Source organism: Dromiciops gliroides, chromosome 3 (assembly GCF_019393635.1).
Source record: "Dromiciops gliroides isolate mDroGli1 chromosome 3, mDroGli1.pri, whole genome shotgun sequence".
Lineage (NCBI taxonomy): Eukaryota > Metazoa > Chordata > Mammalia > Microbiotheria > Microbiotheriidae > Dromiciops > Dromiciops gliroides.
The window spans coordinates 398,540,243-398,558,268 of NC_057863.1; the positions used below are offsets into that span (position 1 = coordinate 398,540,243).

The window sequence follows — 18,026 nt, forward strand, 5'->3', positions numbered from 1 at the left end:
AATTATTTAAGTAAAAATTTTTACATTAATAAAGCATTTTATAATTTACAAAGCACTTTAAATACCATATCTCATTTCAATGACACAATAAACCAGCGAGGCAATTAGTACAATTAGTACAATTAGTATTAGTCCCATTTCACAGGTAAGGGGAATTAGGTTCAGATAAGCTATTTGTTCAAGTTCCCAGAGGTAGCAAGTAGCAGAGTAGAAACTTAAACTCTGCTCTTCTGACTCCAAATCTAAAAATCTTTCCACTTCATCATATTTCCTTTTCAATGTACTCATGTAGCCTCAATGTGGAATGTCCTTCAACATCAACACAATACCTCACCAAATCTTTCAAATCTTACTTCATTTTATCTGTTTCTTAAATGCTGTTCAAAAAAAGAAGACAACGACTCTAGTTTTTAAATTTTGCTATGTTCTTTAAGAATTGGGACATATGTAATCATAAAGATTGCACTTAAAACAAATTTATATTCAATTATATTACAGATATGACCACTAATTATACTATATAATACTTGTGTTAGCTATATGTCATGGGCAGAACTTTACTGAAATTATTAATTCCTAGAATAAATAAAGAAAGCAAATACATACCTGTATATGACCATGTGTTACAAGTAATATCTTGAGACTCTTCATGTGAATGCTGCGATCTAATAGTTCCACAGCTTTGTCCAAGTCATCCTGGGTAGTTAATGGAATCACCAGCTAGATAAGTTTTTAAAAGAAGATGTTTCAATTAGGAATAGATAGAGGTCATCATAATGCATCTGATTGTTAGATTGCCGTACTGAGCCACAAGTTCAAATTCTTTTATGCCTTCAATCAATCAACAAGAATTTATTAAACATCTACTAAGGTGCTAGGCACTAAGAATACAAGTACAATGAGTGAAGCAATCCTTTAAAAGTGATTTTTGCCAACACAGTGTAGATACTTAAGATAACGATAGTAAAATAGTTACCATGATAATCTGACTTACTACTTACTTTCCATTCTAGCAAAAAAAAAAAAGTTAAAATTAATTATCCAGGGATTTAAAAAATATAATCATATTACATTTTTATAATTGACTACATTTGCAATTTTTCTCTACAATTTTCATTTTCATCTAAGACAGACTATAACTGTTTAGCTAGAAACAGAATGAATATGACCTTTTTAAATGGAATATTTTCATGATTTTCCTTCCAAATTGAAGTAATATTTTATACAGACGTTTACTAGTCCTGTTGTTTCTTTTGGTTTTTAATACTAATACTCTGATGACATTTTAAACATAGGAAAATACTTTAAAGAAATGGCAAATACTTTGTGCATCTTTTTTTTTTTTTTAGTGTTTTCATTCAAGAATCATAGAACTACAGATTTAGAGCTGAAAGGGAACTCAGAGGCCGTCTAGTCTAATCCTTTTATTTTACCAATGAGGAAACTGCCAAGGAGGTTAAACAACTTATTCAAGGTCTCATAAGTAGTAAGCTGGGTAAGATTTGAAATCAGGTCTTTTGACTCCAAAGTTAGTTCTCTTTCTATTGCATCATGCAGCCTCCAACAAGGAAGAAAGATGAATTATCGACTTCTTCCAAAAAATTTATTTCCTTATCTAAGATACTGTTGCTCTTAGGAAAAAAATAAAACAACACTAGCCTAAAGTATAGTAAATAAATACTAATTTAAATGACTCTAGTTTGCTGACTTGAATATCTATCTGACAGTTCTGGAGAAGTTCCTGGAGTAGTGGTTTGGATAAATGCCCATACATCTGATGTGGCAGGGTTAGGTTTAAAAAACACACTACCTCCTGTATTCTAAGGTCTCTCAGACCTTTGACTAAGAATAGAGAACAATTCCCAACTTGTGGAAATTATTCTAAATAATCACAGAATATTTTTCTTTCTTGCTTGTTGAGAACATTTCAATCTCATTCATGAAAACAGGCTTTCTGTTATATTAGTAGAGAACTGACTGATCAAAAATACATATTATTTTTGGACAGAAAGCCAAGTGTAAACATATAGTAAACGGAATCTAGTTTTAAAGGGCAGAGCCTTTTCCTGTCTTTACATAGTAAAAATGAAACAGTCCACAAAAAAATGGTTTCCTATTGTCCATGAAAAAGTTTCAATAAGGTCATCTACTAAAAGGGCATTATAATTTTTTTTTTAAGTGAGGCAATTGGGGTTAAGTGACTTGCCCAGGGTCACACAGCTAGTAAGTGTTAAGTGTCTGAGGCCGGATTTGAACTCAGGTCCTCATGACTCCAGGGCCGGTGCTCTATCCACTGCACCACCTAGCTGCCCCAGGGCATTATAATTTTAAAAATGCTAATATTTTCCCAATATATTTGCATGAATTTCTAATTCTAAAAGAATATAATGAAATACATTTAACAGTAAAACTACCCAATTTAGTAAATAGTTTAGTAATTAAAAATTTATTAGTTCAGAAGACATTTCTGGATTTTGCTATGCCTTATGGTTATTATTATGAATATCTATTAGTCTATACTATTTCATAATAACATTAAAATGACAATATCGGATAACCAGCTGTTTTAATTCGGGATGAATGGAAGTTTCCTTCCACTTACTTGATTTTAAAGTTCAAAATTTAAAAGTTTATTTTTAAGCCTGTTATTTAAAGTTACTTTATTTTAGCTAAAATAGACAACTCCAAATAGGAGAGTTAGGTTTTATTAACAAAAGAATCATATCCACAAAAATTTAGTCCTTCATACATGAGAATGCTACTAATCTATGACATCAGGGAAGGTGATTAAGTTACTTTTCTAGTAGGAATGATGATTTTTCAAGAACTATACATATTTTTACCCAGCTTTCCTCCTGATTAATGATCTGTTTTTGTGACAATCATTAAATGAGTACTTATTAAGAGCCTAAATGGCTAGGCACTGTGTTCTGTACTAGGCACACAAAGAAAAACAGTGGATCAATCCTCTCAAGTTTATAATATTATGAGAAACAATATGTGTGTATAAACACATATCTATATAAATTCTGCTAATATATTATTATTATTATTATTATTATTGAAGCTGAATGAAAACTTCACATGGAACATTTAGTTGGAGGCTTGTGTGACATGAAAAAGAAAGGGAAAATTTCTAACAAATATATAAAATTCATTATCTTCCTGTAACGGAATCAGAAACCTGTAAAGAAACTAAAACATAAGCAGAGAAAATGTACAAAATTTAATTTTCTTTACTTATACCTCTAGCATACACTATCTTCTTTGAATACTAAGAAGCAAAGCAGTCCTGCCTGAAACATTCTCTCATTCAGATTAAGAGAGTATAAAATGATTCAATTATTTATTCAACATTTATTAACTACCATGGGTATTAAATATAGAAAACAGAAGTTCTTTGTTACCTCATTATTGGTATAATGTAGATCCATAGACTGTCCAAAAGCAATTTTGGCTTTAGAACTCAGCTCTTCTAATCTAAGTGGTCTGGGAAATTGAAGGATTCTGTAAAAATATAAATTGATAAGGTTTTTTGTTGGTCTTATAAGACCAATATCTAGAGATTTACTCTTATAATAATACTTTTATACTTCTTGAAATCAGGAGGAAATGAAGTTCTGAGGTGAAGTTCTGCCTCTGATATGTGAATATGTGACCACAGGGAAGTCACTTAATTTATTAGTGCCTTAGGCTGAGTTGCAGATGGATTATCAATTGATATACATATATGAGAATACAAACTGATAGGTGGGCATTTAAAAATGTAAAAAATATAACTTTTGAAATATATTGACAGAATTTTCATCTTAGTAGGGGTAATGGTGATTTTCAGTTTAAACCAATTTTATGAGTTGAATTCCCTTTAAAAAAAGGCCCCAGAATGTTTTAATGGACTTCCCTATGCCAATTGTCTGTTTTGAAAGAGGATACTATTTAAATCAATAGGATTGAACATATGGTATTTTTTTCACTCACAAGTCTTGAATTATTCAACATATGAAACAAATTTAAATGATAAGCTCTACATGAGTATTTTGAATATATGTGTGAGAAAATTAACACTGTATTTTCTTACTTTAATTAGCAAACAGAGCAATAAAACAGATTTCCCCCTGTAAGAATAAAAGAAACTCTCAGCTTTAAAATTCTATTTAATATCCTATTAACTTTGGTACTTTCCTCACCTTTGAAATGTCAGATTTATGACCCAAAGAAAAACACTAGTAAAAGTTAACTGCCTTCTTTTCTTTAAAGAAAAAAAAAAAAGGCGAGTTTCATACAGATTGTTTTATAATTTAGTTTAAAGAACCTTTATGATCAAAGAGATTTTGAATCTGGTTCAATTCTCAGTTTATAAGCTGTTTGTATATGTACTTCCTAATACCTATTTAGTACTTAACTACCTCGTTATTGAATGACTAATAGTATTCATATATTATGCTGGAAAGGTTCATATAAAGATAGGATACTAAGTATTTTTTATTTTTATTTAGAACAACAAAAGAGGAATAGAACATGCAAAACATGGTTTTAAACTTTTTCTCTAACTCAGTGGAATCTACCTAAAAATTTTTAACTATTCTGAAAGAGAAATAATATGTTAATCAATTTAGACGACAATCAAAAAATGAACCTTTATACAGACACATCATTTGGAGATTAAATTTCAAGAGACTGGGTTTTAAATGTCTGTTCTACAGTTTATCTACAAGTTATCAAAGAGTATTACATTTTCAACTTCATGTCATAAGACTACATTAAAATCTGAATTGCACACCACTCCAGTATATTTGCCAAGAAAACTGTAAATGGGGTCAGAAGAATCATACACAACTGATAACTAAACAATAAAAACAAAAAATAATTAATGACTTCAGTGAGGCACCTAAGAGATGGTTTAAACCATTAAATAAGAAAAAGAACCACGTAAAAATGGTTCATCTTTTCCTACTTTACCTTTTTTCACCCCGATGTTCAAATTTGACTCGAACATCATTCTATAATGAAAAGACAAATTATAGACATAAATGAAAGCCATTAAGATAAATAGAAATCAGCTATGATTTCTGATTGGAATTCTAATTTTTCCTTAGATAAAAATGAACATCTATAAAATAATACATCATTAGTTTTAGAATCCTAAAATATTTTATATTATCTTTTTTCTTTTTGTATTAGATACTATAAAATTATATCACTCAAATTTGTAAGGCAAAAATTTCCAGAAATAAATTAGTTGAAGCAAAATCATTTTTTTTTCTTGAATGATTCAGAAAATTCATTATTAAAAAACAACAACACTGTCCTCAGAATACATTTAGGGCTTGTTTTTTGTGGGGGTGGGGGTTGGGGCAGGGCAATGAGGGTTAAGTGACTTGCCCAGGGTCACACAGCTAGTAAGTGTCAAGTGTCTGAGGCCAGATTTGGACTCAGGTCCTCCTGAATCCAGGGCCAGAGCTTTATTCACTGTGCCACCTAGCTACCCCTACATTTAGGTTTAATAGAAATTTTCATATTAAGTAAAACTCAAGATATTAAATAAAACATCAATTTTCTACCCTGCTCTCTATTAAGGAAGTAAGTATCATGGGGAAAGCTCATAAACATTAGCAACAGAAAAATTTTTATTTAAATGAGTGGATACTTAGGCCTAATTTAAATTAACTAGAATTAAATATTTGGACACTATTCTACATATGTCCTTTAAAACTACAAGGACCAAGTGTGGTGGTGTACATTTGGAGTCTCTGATGCTCAGCAAGCTGAGGCTATTGGATTGCTTGACTTCAAGAATTCTGAAGCAGTGGGGCTAAAGCTGATCTGGTGTCAGTACTAAGTCTGGTATCAATATGGTGAGTGGAGGGCCACCAAGCTGCCTAAGGAGGGGCAAACCAGCCCAGGTCAGAAAAATGGTGCTGATCAGTACTGGTGTCACTCCTTTGAGTGGCTGCCATACTTTCAAGTTATGCAAGAGAGGAAACCCAAACTCCAAAGAACAAACAAATAAACAAAAACATAAACTACACGCACTAAAACAATAAACAAAACATACCTCCCTACACCCCCCCCCAACAAAACAAAGCCAAAACAAAACAAAAAAACAAACAAAAAACTATTTAAAGGGCAATTAAGTGATTTTACATAGCAACCTTCTTTGTTTTATAATATCGTGAAAAAAAATACCTGTTTTTTGGGTGATGAAGATTTTGTTTTTCTTGTTTCCTGTAGGGATAATGCTGGTCGACTGGCCTTATGGAGGACAGCCAGATCTTGCATTATTGAATCCAAGGCTTGCTGATCATCTGTTTTTAAAAATATTACAAGCAGAAAATATCATTTCAACATACATTAAGACTAAACTATATCTTGAATATTCTACCCCCCTTCTAGCTCTTCTACCATTTACCCCTTACTATGCAAAGGCTACTTGGGTAATATTTGGATTCATGCCTTACATAAAAAACTCTGAGCCCTTCAACATGAAGGCCTGGCTACATGCAAAGAAGCAATAATATCTGTAATCATGTTCATTTGGGCTTCTGCCAGATGCAACATAATTTAATGTTATCCTATCACTTAAGTAATTTAGCTCAGATTTTTTAGCTGCTGCATACCAAAAGGATGCATGTAGAACATCAGCAGCTCACATTTTTAATAGAGTTTTTAAAAGTTTACAAAGCTGTGTTATCTCATTTGACCTTCACAAAATCCCTATGAAATAAATGCCATAGGTACTGTTATGCCCATTTTATAGATGTAGAATCTGAGTTTGAGATTAAATGATTTGCCACTTAATTTCACACAAAATGTTGACTATGTTTTTAATAACTTTTAAGTATCTGAAATAAGATTCAAACTCGGGTCTTCTGTACTGTAAGTTCATCACTTAATCTATTCTATTCTACCAGGCTATCTGTAGAAAAATAGGAAAGTAGAAAGCATCCATCAGTATTCCTTCTATGTGTTCTCCCCCATTCTCCAAGTAGTTCATAATTATTAAATACAAACTATAAAGAGATGAAGAGATTGGGATAGGCCCAAGGGACAGAAAAGAACTTTTTGTCAAAAAGCACTGTGGCTTAGGGGCAGCTAGGTGGCACAGTGGATAGAGTACCAGCCCTGGATTCAGGAGGACCTGAGTTCAAATCCAGCCTCAGACACTTGACATGTACTAGCTGTGTGACCCTGGGCAAGTCACTTAACCCTCATTGCCCCACTTAAAAAAAACCAAAAACCAAAAAACAAACCACTGTGGCTGCCCCTGTGGCAATATACATAGCATGCCACCTACTGGCATCAAAGGAGAACATTGAATCTTGGGTTTGTAGTTAGAGAACCTGGATTCGAATCCTAGCTCCACTGATATTTCTGTGAACTTGGGTATGTGGTAAAATAATGGGATTTGGCAGATGCCCAGGGGTCTGACTTGATTGATCTAGTAGTGTTTGAATTGGATGTGAATGAGAAACTACTAAGAACCCACTTAAGAGGATTAGATTTTGAGCCACACCTGGTCCGCCCTGTTAAACCTAGTCTAAACTTGGCCAACCCTGAGAAGGAGTGCCCTCAGAGGCTGTGGACTCTGTCATCAATAGGGAACCAGTCTCAGCCATATAACTTGAAGGACCTCCCCTTTGGGGGAGGGAGAAAAAGGTAGAAAAAGGGACCCCAACAGGAAGTAGCTTGCTCGCTTGCTCTCTCTCTGGCCTTGGAGGAGCTAGTGGAGCAGGCTGAACAGCTGAGTCCAATAGAAATTACGGACCCCTGGTGGTGAGTTAATAAAATCATGCTCTATAAATTAGCTGAGCTGAAAGTGAGTGGGTTTGAGACAGCCTTTGCTAGAGCCAGGGAGATTATCCATTTTCCTCTTTCTCTATTCCTTTGTCCTTGACTTTTAATAGAAACCTGATTTTTTTTGTGGAAAAGAGGTTGTTAAGTTCCTTTCTTATTGGCCTGGGAGAAATAACTAAAAAAGGCAATTCGGAGGGGAGGAAGCTTTGGACCTAGACATCCTTCATTATTTTCTGAACCCCAATATTATGGCGAGCCACCCAATTAACTCTCCCCATATTAAATTTGGTCCCTACATTTAAGTCACTTGTCTTCTGTGGGCTTCAGTTTCTTCATATGTAAAATGAAGGTGTTGGACTAAAAATAGAGGACATTTGAGATTTCTTCCAGTTCTAAACCTATGATCTTATTAACCAATAGGTAGCTGCTAGAAATCTACTACTAATAGCATTCGAAAACTTTTCAGTGTTCCTGATGGCCACATGCTTCCTCCTCTCAATTTCTGAGAGATTAAATGAGAATTGCTACTCTACGCCAAACTCTTAACAAAGGGGATCCTGGCTGATGATATACAAGTAATGGAAGTCTTGAGGAAAACTGTACTAAAGGTGATACCAGGAATGACTACAGGTTTGCTATAGATTTAAAAAGCATAATTTAAAGTTATGATCCCATAATCGGGGCTTCTAAAAGGAAATGCTGCTGAACAAAAATGGGAAGCTCTCCAAAATGAATACAACTACAAATAATTTACATGAAAAAGAAGAGATTAATGGTAGCTATAAAAGGACTCTGATAAACTCAAGTTTTATGTTTTTAAAAAACTGATGTCTGGGACAGCTAGGTGGCACAGTGGATAAAGCACCGGCCCTGGATCCAGGAGGACCTGAGTTCAAATCCTAGCTCAGACACTTGACACTTACTAGCTGTGTGACCCTGGGCAAGTCACTTAACCCTCATTGCCCCGCAAAAAAAAAATTAAAAAAAGGAGAAAAAACCCCGATGTATTTGTTGATGATATATTTTTTAAAATGTATCCTTTTTTTACATAGTATAATAAGATTTTATTTCTAAATACAACCCTCCCTACTCACCTACTCAGGTAGCCTTCCCTTGTTACAAAATTTTTTAAAAGAAATATAGTGAACACAGATGTTTGAAGGCTATATACAAATATATAAAATGTGGAAGGAGAATACAAAAGAGTGGTGCAGATCTCGAAGAATAATATCAACAAAGCTAAAATTCAGAATGAACTAAGGCTTTAGGGAAGATGTTTTAAAGGGTTTTTTGAAAGTTATGTCAGGGAAAGAAAAAAAGAATTAACAATAGGCCTGCTAATTGGTGATGGGGATAATGTTAATAGAAGCTAGAAGAAGCAGGACCAGTCAACTTTTTCGATTTGTTTGTTTATTTCTATCTTCTTTGTCAAGGAAATTCTCTTCAGACTAGAAAGGGTACAGCAAGCCTGACTAAAAGGAAACTAAAACCCAAGATAAATTAAGAGATAATAAAGCACAGTGTTGTTCTAAACAAATTGCAGTTCCCTGGTCAAGACAAATTACATCTCACCTAAGTGAAAGAATTTACAAGTATGTTGTGAAACTAGGTATCAGTAAGTAATCTGAAAAATCATGGCCAATTGCAGAATTAGGTAAGGCAAATGTCTCATTTTTCAAAAAAACCAAAAAACCAAAAAAACCATATATATATATTTCCCGCCCCCCAGGCAATGAGGATTAAGTGACTTGCCCAGGAGGTCACATTTGAACTCGGGTCCTCCTGAATCCAGGGTCAGTGCTTTATCCACTACGCCACCTAGCTTCCCCCCAAAATATTTTTAAAGGTAGGCTCTAGAAACCATAAACTTGTATAGTTGTCATGGTTCTGTGCAAAATTTTAGAATGAGTCATTAAAACCATTTTAAAATAGTTTGCGCAAATAAATAAATAAAAATAAAAGGGCAGCTAGTTGGCGCAGTGGATAAAGCATTAGCTCTGGATTCAGGAGGACCTGAGTTCAAATCCAACCTCAGACACTTGACCCTGTGTGACAGCTGTGTGACCCTGGGCAAGTCACTTCATCCTCATCCCCCGCCCCCCCAATAGAGTTTATTAAGCATTTACTGTGTGAGAAGCAACATGTTAAGTGCTATGACTACAAAGACAAAAGTGAATGTCTGCTCTCAAGGAGTTTACATTCTAACAGGGGAAACAATTTGCACACTTATTAATACATACAGAATATTTACAAAATGAATACAAGGTAGCTTAGGGAAGTGTAGGAAAGGTGGGTGGGGAAGCTATAATCATATGAAAAAATGCTCTAGATCACTACTGATCAGAGAAATGCTAATTAAAACAACTCTGAGGTACCACCTCACACTTATCAGAGTGGCTAATATAACAAAAAAGGAAAATGTTAGATGTTGGAGGGGTTGTGGGAAAACTGGGACGCAATTTGGAACTATGCTCAAAGGGCTATAGAACTGTGTATATACCCTTTGATCCAGCAATAACACTGCAAGGTTTATATCCCAAAGACATCACAAAAAAAAAGAAAAAAGGACCTATTTGTATACAAATATTTATAGCAACTCTTTTTTTGTGGTGGCTAAGAAGTGGAAATCAAAGGAATGCTCATCAATTGGGGAATGGCTAAACAAGCTATGGTACATGATGGTGATGGGATATTTTTTTTATAGGTATCCTTTCACTTTCTTTTTCTTTTTTTTTTTTTAGTGAGGAAATTGGAGTTAAGTGACTTGCCCAGGTTCACACAGCTAGTAAGTGTTAAGTGTCTGAGGCTGGATTTGAACTCCTGACTCCAGGGCCGGTGCTCTATCCACTTCACCACCTAGCTGCCCTGGTGATGGGATATTGTTGTGCTATAAGAAATGCCAAGTAGGATGATTTCAGAAAGGCCTGGGAAGACTTGAATGAACTGATGTATAGAAGTGAGCAGAACCAAGAGAATGCTGTGTACAGAGACAGCAATATTATTTGATGAATAACTGTGAATGACTTAACTATTCTCAGCAATACAATGATTCAAGACAATCCCAAAGGCCTAATGATGAAGCAACTATCCATCTCCAAAGAAAGAACTGATATTGATGGAACACAGACTGAAGCATGCTATTTTTCACTTTCTTTCATTTTTTTCTTTTGTTCAACTTTTCTTATACAAAATGACTAATGTGGTAACATAACTGCACAAGTATAACCCACATCTGATTGCTTGCCACCTCTGTTAGGGGAGAGGGAAGGGAGTGAAGGAGGGATAAAATTTGGAATTTAATAGAAATAAAAATGTTTATACACACACACACATATAAAAACAAAGGACACAAACATAGGCCAGTATGGCAGAGTGCAAGGGGGTGGGGGAGTTGGGGGGGGAAGAAGACAGTAAAGTCTTAAAAAGAAGTAAATGCTGTGAAAAGCTTTAAATATCAGAGGAGTTTATATTTTATCCTAAAGAGAGTTCACTGAGCAGGGGGATGCATATACTTCAGGAAAATCACTTTGATAGCTATACCGAAAACTGGTTAAAGTGGGAAAAATCTGAGAAAGAGAAGCCAATTAGGAGGCTATTACAGCAGTGGTGATGACCCAAACTTCAAAGGTGAGTGACTGGAAGAATGGTGGTACTCTCGACAATAACAGGAAAGAAGGGAGGCAAAGATTCTAACACTGCTCTGTATTATTAAAAAATATTAGCAATATTGTCTGGAGTTCTGGATACCATGTTCCAAGATTAACATTGACCAACAGAAGCACAGAAGGACAAAGAGGGATGCTTAGCTTAGACTTGAACTTAGGAGCTGTTTTTAAATATTTAAAAGTACATTTATTCTGAACTAAGAAACAACAGAAATTAAAAGGAGGCAGATATAAATTCAATTTAATTTTCTAACAATAACTAAAGAAAAATAGAATGGTCTGCTTCTTGAAAGCGGTTCTAGACTTGGAATTGTGTATCATGAGCAAGTCTTTGAGTTTCAGTTTCCTAATCCGTAAAACAGGAATAATAATACTTCTATATCAATTCAACTAAATGAATTACTTTGGTAGGCTTTAGGAAAGGAGACTAAATAGGAAAATACTAAAATAAATGGTTTTTTAAAAATAATAAACGTTTTAATTTAGTTTTGGGTTCCAATTTTTATCCCTCTCTCTCCCTCTTCTTCCCCCCTCCCTGAGGCTGTAAACAATCAGATATGGGTTATACATGTATGATTATGCCAAACATTACCATATTTGTCATTTTGTACATGGAAACTTGATTAAAAGAAAAAAAATCAAAGAAAGTGAAAAATAGCATGCTTCAGTCTGTTCCATCAATATCAGTTCTTTCTTTGGAGGTAGATAGTATGTTTCATCAATAGTCCTTTGGGATTGTCTTGGATCATTGTATTGTTGAGAATAGTCAAGTCATTCACAGTTCTTCATCAAACAATATTGTTGTCTCTGAGTACAATGCTCTCTTGGTTCTTCTCACTTCACGATACACTAATATAAATGTTAACTGCTGCTCAAAAGACAATCAAGGGAAAGATTCAAATTATATATCAGGAGACTTCAAACCTGGAAAATGTATGTATGTCAAGACTTTCTGTATAATGTTTGAATTTTTTTTTGATTAGCCAGAAATTTTCTGGAAATTTTCTAATTAAAGACATCCTATCCTTTATAAAGAAAGCTGTTAAAGGTCAAAGTCACTGATCTCAAGAGTACATTTCAAATATAAAAAATAGCTGTCTTCTCTAATAATTTAATAGAATCACTTTCTTTGTATTCAGTTCTGTAATGAAACACTAGTGTGCTATCAAAGTTAAATATTAACAGCTCTGCTGGTTTTATTCACACGTGGGGTTGCCAGATTCAAAGATATTTTATATCAACAAAAACAGATATGGTGAAATGAAGTTTTCTTATATTGGTAACTCAGCAAACTGGTCATTGTTATAGTTAACTACCACATACTATCATGCAAAAAGACCATTAAGTCAAAATAATATTCCTTGTTATTATCCATAATATTTCCATGATGGGTTAGCAAACTGGCACTGTTCTAATTAAACAAAAATTATTTAACATGATACTCTAAGAAAGCAAACTATCCACAGGAAAATAAAAGTGATGTTTAGGTATTTCTATGTTTGTATACTTATTTTTTGCAAGAGACAAACATATTTGATATAAAGGCATTTTTGATTGATGTTACTTTGTAGAGTTTATTCCTAGCCAATTTCTTTTTCCTAGCCAATTTTTTAACAACTGTATTTACTCTGAAATAAATTATTAGCTCTTAATAGTTTTAGAATTTAGAAAACCAACAACCACTTTTAGAAGTTTTGGCTTATATTCCTTACTTGTGTGTAGTTGTATGTGTGTGTGTCATATAACCTAAGAACAGAGGGAGGCTCCACCTTAAAAATACTTTTCTTTAAATATTCTTTGTTGTTACTTACTTGTTTCAATTATATCCAACTCTTTGTGATCCCATTTGGGATTTTCTTGGCAAAGATACTGGTGTGGTTTTCCATTTCCTTCTCTAGCTCATTTTACAGATGAGGAAACTGACACAAACAGGGTTAAGTGACTTGTTTAGGGTCACATACATAGTAAATGTCTAAGGCCAGATTTACATCCAGGAAGATGAGTTTTCCTGACTCCAGGGCCAGTGCTTTATCCACTGTACCACTTAGCTGCCCTTAAATATTTTAACAATTATTATTATTTTTTTAGTTTATCAGAAACACACCTAGCTTGAAGATTTGGTTCAGAATTCCTGGAATAGCAAATTTTGACAAAGGTCCAAGGTGAGAGGGGAAATTGTGATGGATAGGCCTAAGAAAGTAGAGCAGCAGAGGAACATTAGATATTTTCGGTGCACAGAAAAGGAGATAAGAATTCATTATCTTTGCCACTGTAACCCAACCCCCCCCCCACTCCCAAACCAACCATACTTCTAGCCACTCAAATACATGACTTCAGAGACATTTTCTATTTTTCATCTCCCAGAGACAAAAAGCTCCCACTAATCCATTTCTCTGCACTCACATGACCACTTTAGTTCAGGTCTTTATCACTTCTCCCTTGGATTACCACAACAGCCTAAATAGATTCCAAGCTTCCAGTCTTTCCCTTATGCAAAATATACTCAAGACATATATCAAAAAAATTCTTAAAACACAAGTGTGACTATGTCACTCTCCAGCTAAAGGAGATAAAGCTATATAGCCTCTAGAATATAATAGAAACTCCTTAACTTGTCATTTGAAGCCCTAAATAATCAAGCTCCTACCTTTTCAGGCTCATCACACTCTATACAAACTTCCCTACCGATTCTGGCATTCAATCTCCAATTTCTATGCATTTGTCCGGGCTGTTATACCCCTCCTCATTCCCTCTTCACATGTACCTTATAGAATTCTTAACTTCCTTCAAGTCTTTGATCATGTACCATCTCCTTTGGGAAAACTTTTCTGATCCTTCTCTTTGTTGGTGCTCTTTCTCCTCACATTTGCACGCATCTACTCATCTGTTTATATGCTATACTGCTCCAGTATAATGTAAGCTCCTTGTAAGCAGGGAATGTTTTTAAAAAAATTGTATCCTTAGTGCCTCCCACATTTCAGACACTTAATAAGTACCTGTTGGATGATATTGGAGATGAGATAAGGGCTATGAATAAGAGAATCTAAGTTAGAAAGTACCTCAGGTAATCTTTTTCAATTCCCACCTGAAACTTAAAGCCCCTCTACATAACCAACAAATTATCTTTCAGGTTATGCTTGAAGACCTCCAATGACAGGGAATTCATTACCTGATGAGGCAGTTCATTCCAATTTTGGACAGCTCCATCTATTAGGAAGTCTCCTCCCCACCAATTCATCCTGGACACTTCCATCAGAAGTCTCTTCTGCATAGATCTAGTGGAGTCACTAGCTCAAAAATCTTAAGTTCAAATTACTTTCTGGTATTCAAGGTCCCTTATAATCTAGTGCCATTCTACCATTCTAGCCATTTCAAATTCCTTCCCTCCTGGAACTCTATATCAAAACAAAACTTATGCATTTGATTTCTTCAATATGCACTCATATTGACTACCTACCAAAGGACTGACATCCTTTAAAGCACAACTTAAATGCATTTCCACCATGAAGCTTTCCTTCCCCTGCTCACCTTCATTTAATAAAATCTATTAATCCTCCCATTCACATATTACTGTAAAAAACAATTTCCTCACAACAATTTTAATACCTCTTTAACATATGGGGAAATTCAGAAAGTTTCAATGACTTAACCAAGATCACAGGAAGAATTTTAGCCAGAATTTGAATCCTTTTTTGGATTTGAGTCCCAAACTATTAACTTAATTCTCATTCTCTCTCTCTTTGCCTGTCATGATGTAGATAGCTTTGTTTTGTAACTGAACAACATTTGTCATGTATAAGAGCAACTTGTATTAATATCTTATAGCATCACAGGATTTCAGACATGAAAATCAATCAATAAGCATTTATTTAAGTGCCTACTAAGTGCCAGGCACTGCATTAAGCACTAGACACGAATAAAGTCAAAAGACAGTCCCTGACCTCAAGAAGCTGACAATCTAATAGGGAGACAACATACAAACAACCACATGCAAACAAGCTATACACAGGATAAATAGGAAATAGTCAACCAAAAGAGAACTGGGAAATGCTTCCTGCAAAAGAGATTTGGCTGGGACCTGAAGGAAACTAGTGGGATGAGGATTGAGGAAAAAATCATTGGATTTGGCAAATAAAAGTTACTGGTTTAATGCTGGAGATAGAAGTTTTGTTTGAATGATGAGGTTAAAAGCCAAATTGTAGACAGTTATGAAGAGACTGAGGAGAGGAAGTGGAAAGCACCCTTTGCAGACAGTCTTCTCAAGGAATTTAGCCACAGAATAAAGGTAGAAGAAATGGGAAAATAATTATCACAGATAGAAGACTCAGGTGAGGGGGTTTTGAGGATGGGAGAGACATAACAATGTCTGTAGGTAGTAGGAAGCAGTCAGTGGACAGGGAGAGATTGAAGATAAGTGTGAGAAAGGGTATTATAGGAAGTCAATCTGCTGGAGGAGAAAGAATGGAATGAGATAGAAGCATATATGCAGAACCTGAGAGATAACCCAGCCCAAATTCCTAATCGTACAGATGGGGAAACTTTTCAATAGGAAAAGTGATTTATCCAAGGCCATAGAGGCAGTAAGCTTTGATTTATCTGATCTTCTAAATTTAAATTCAATCCTCTTTCTTTTTTTGGCTGGGCAATGAGGGTTAAGTGACTTGCCCAGGGTCACACAGCTAGTATCAAGTGTCTGAGACCAGATATGAACCCAGGTCCTCCTAAATCCAGGACCAGTGCTTTATCCACTGTGCCACTTAGCTGCCCCTTCAATCCTCTTTCCATTGCCTTTACAAGGTTGTAAGATCCTTGAAGGCAGGGATCATGACATAACTGTCTCTGTACCCAGCAGAGTACTCTGCATAAACAGATGCTTAAGAAACTAAGTTGTATGACACAGAGTTAAAACTTACTTCTCTATAACTTGTACCCAACGCTCTACGTCCCATCACCTAGAACAGTATATCTGGAGCAGCTCACAAGAAAAAATATCCCTAGTCCCTGGGGAGTGTTAGTCTATACAACTCTGGAACAACTACTTTAGGCCCAGATATCTTGATTGGTGAGTGTAAACTCAGCTAGTCCATAAAATGTAGCCAGTTCCAGACCACCAAACCAGACCATGCTTCGGATTTCAGCTAGATGTTCATCTTGTCCTTCCAGTGCTCACACATGTACTCCTCTTCTTCCTCAGAGCTCAGGAATTAAATCAATGCTACCATAGTACCACTGTTCCTAGAAAGACCATGTCAACCAATTGCCCTATGGATCAACTCATCACCCCTGGACTTCCCTAGACACTCTCTTTTCTGACTCACATGTCTCTATATGTGCTGTCTTCTATAAGAATGCAAGCTCTTTGAGGATAATTTTTACCACAAGGGCAGGGGACATCACTTTTATATTTGTATTCTCAGTACCTGGAACATATATATATATTTTTTTTAGTGAGGCAATTGGGGTTAAGTGACTTGCCCAGGATCACACAGCTAGTAAGTGTTAAGTGTCTGAGGCCGGATTTGAACTCAGGTACTCCTGAATCCAGGGCCAGTGCTCTATCCACTGCACCACCTAGCTGCCCCTGCCTGGAACATATTAAGCAAGTAATTCTTACTCCAATGCCAAGTCTTTTCTAGAGTCCCTCTGAAGACTGAACTTGATATTTGTGAAAAAGTACTTAGCACAATGCCTGGTACATAGTAGGTGCCATATAAATGCTTATTTTCTTCCCCCTTCACCAAAATGGTCTCCTTACTAGGTGAGGCAATTGGGGATAAGTGACTTGCCCAGGGTCACACAGCTAGTAAGTGTCTGAGGCTGGATTTGAACTCAGGAGTCCTGACTCCAGGGCCGGTGCTCTTTCCACTGCACCACCTAGCTGCCTTGAGATAGTGTCTAATTATTCTTATATATATCATATCATTATATAGTTGTTTGCCTGTTGTCTCCCTCATTATATTGTGAATACCTTGAGAGCAGGGACTGTTTTGATATCACCAGCACTGGCACTTAATAGACACTTAATAAATGCTTGTTAACTTGATGACCTATCCATGGCATTTGATATTCCTGACCACCCTTCTCTTCCTGGATATTCTCTTTTCTAGGTTCTCATGACTAGACTATACCATTTCTCCTTTTACCTATCTGACCACTACTTCTCAGTTTCCTTTGCTGGTTCATCATCCAAATAATGTCCTATAGTTGTGTGTATTCTGTCCTGGGCTACTATCTTTTCTCTCCACTCTCTCTTACTTGGTGACCTCATCAGCTCCCATATAGTCAATTATCTTCTCTATGTAAATGACTCCCAGATGTATATATCTAGCTCTTAGTTTCTCACCTGAGCTCCAGTCCCACATCAGCAGAAGCCTATTGACCATTTCAAACTGATATCAACCAGCATCTCAAATGCAAAATGTCCAAAACAGAGAACTCTCTCTTTTCCTTTAAACCTACCCCTCTTCTGAACTTCCCTATTGCTAAGGAAGGCACTAAGATTTACAACCTTGGTGTCATCCTCAACTCCTCACTCTCCAATCAGTTGTCTAATCTTGCCATTTCTAT

General features: G+C 35.4%; 1 protein-coding gene across 3 annotated transcripts in view; it reads right to left on the reverse strand.

The window, feature by feature from the left end:
* Positions 1 to 18,026, reverse strand: part of MAP3K2 (mitogen-activated protein kinase kinase kinase 2) — a 90,850-nt gene that overhangs the window by 32,660 nt on the left and 40,164 nt on the right. For 2 of the 3 annotated variants that reach the window (XM_043997534.1, XM_043997533.1), the window contains 4 exons: positions 6,187 to 6,305; positions 4,960 to 5,000; positions 3,408 to 3,507; positions 607 to 720 (listed from right to left, as the gene is read on the reverse strand). In XM_043997534.1, the coding sequence (XP_043853469.1) occupies positions 607 to 720; positions 3,408 to 3,507; positions 4,960 to 5,000; positions 6,187 to 6,279 (348 nt within the window). In that variant the 5' untranslated portion in view covers positions 6,280 to 6,305. Of the gene's footprint in view, positions 1 to 606; positions 721 to 3,407; positions 3,508 to 4,959; positions 5,001 to 6,186; positions 6,306 to 18,026 lie in introns of those variants that run through there. The other variant, XM_043997535.1, reaches the window with a different exon arrangement.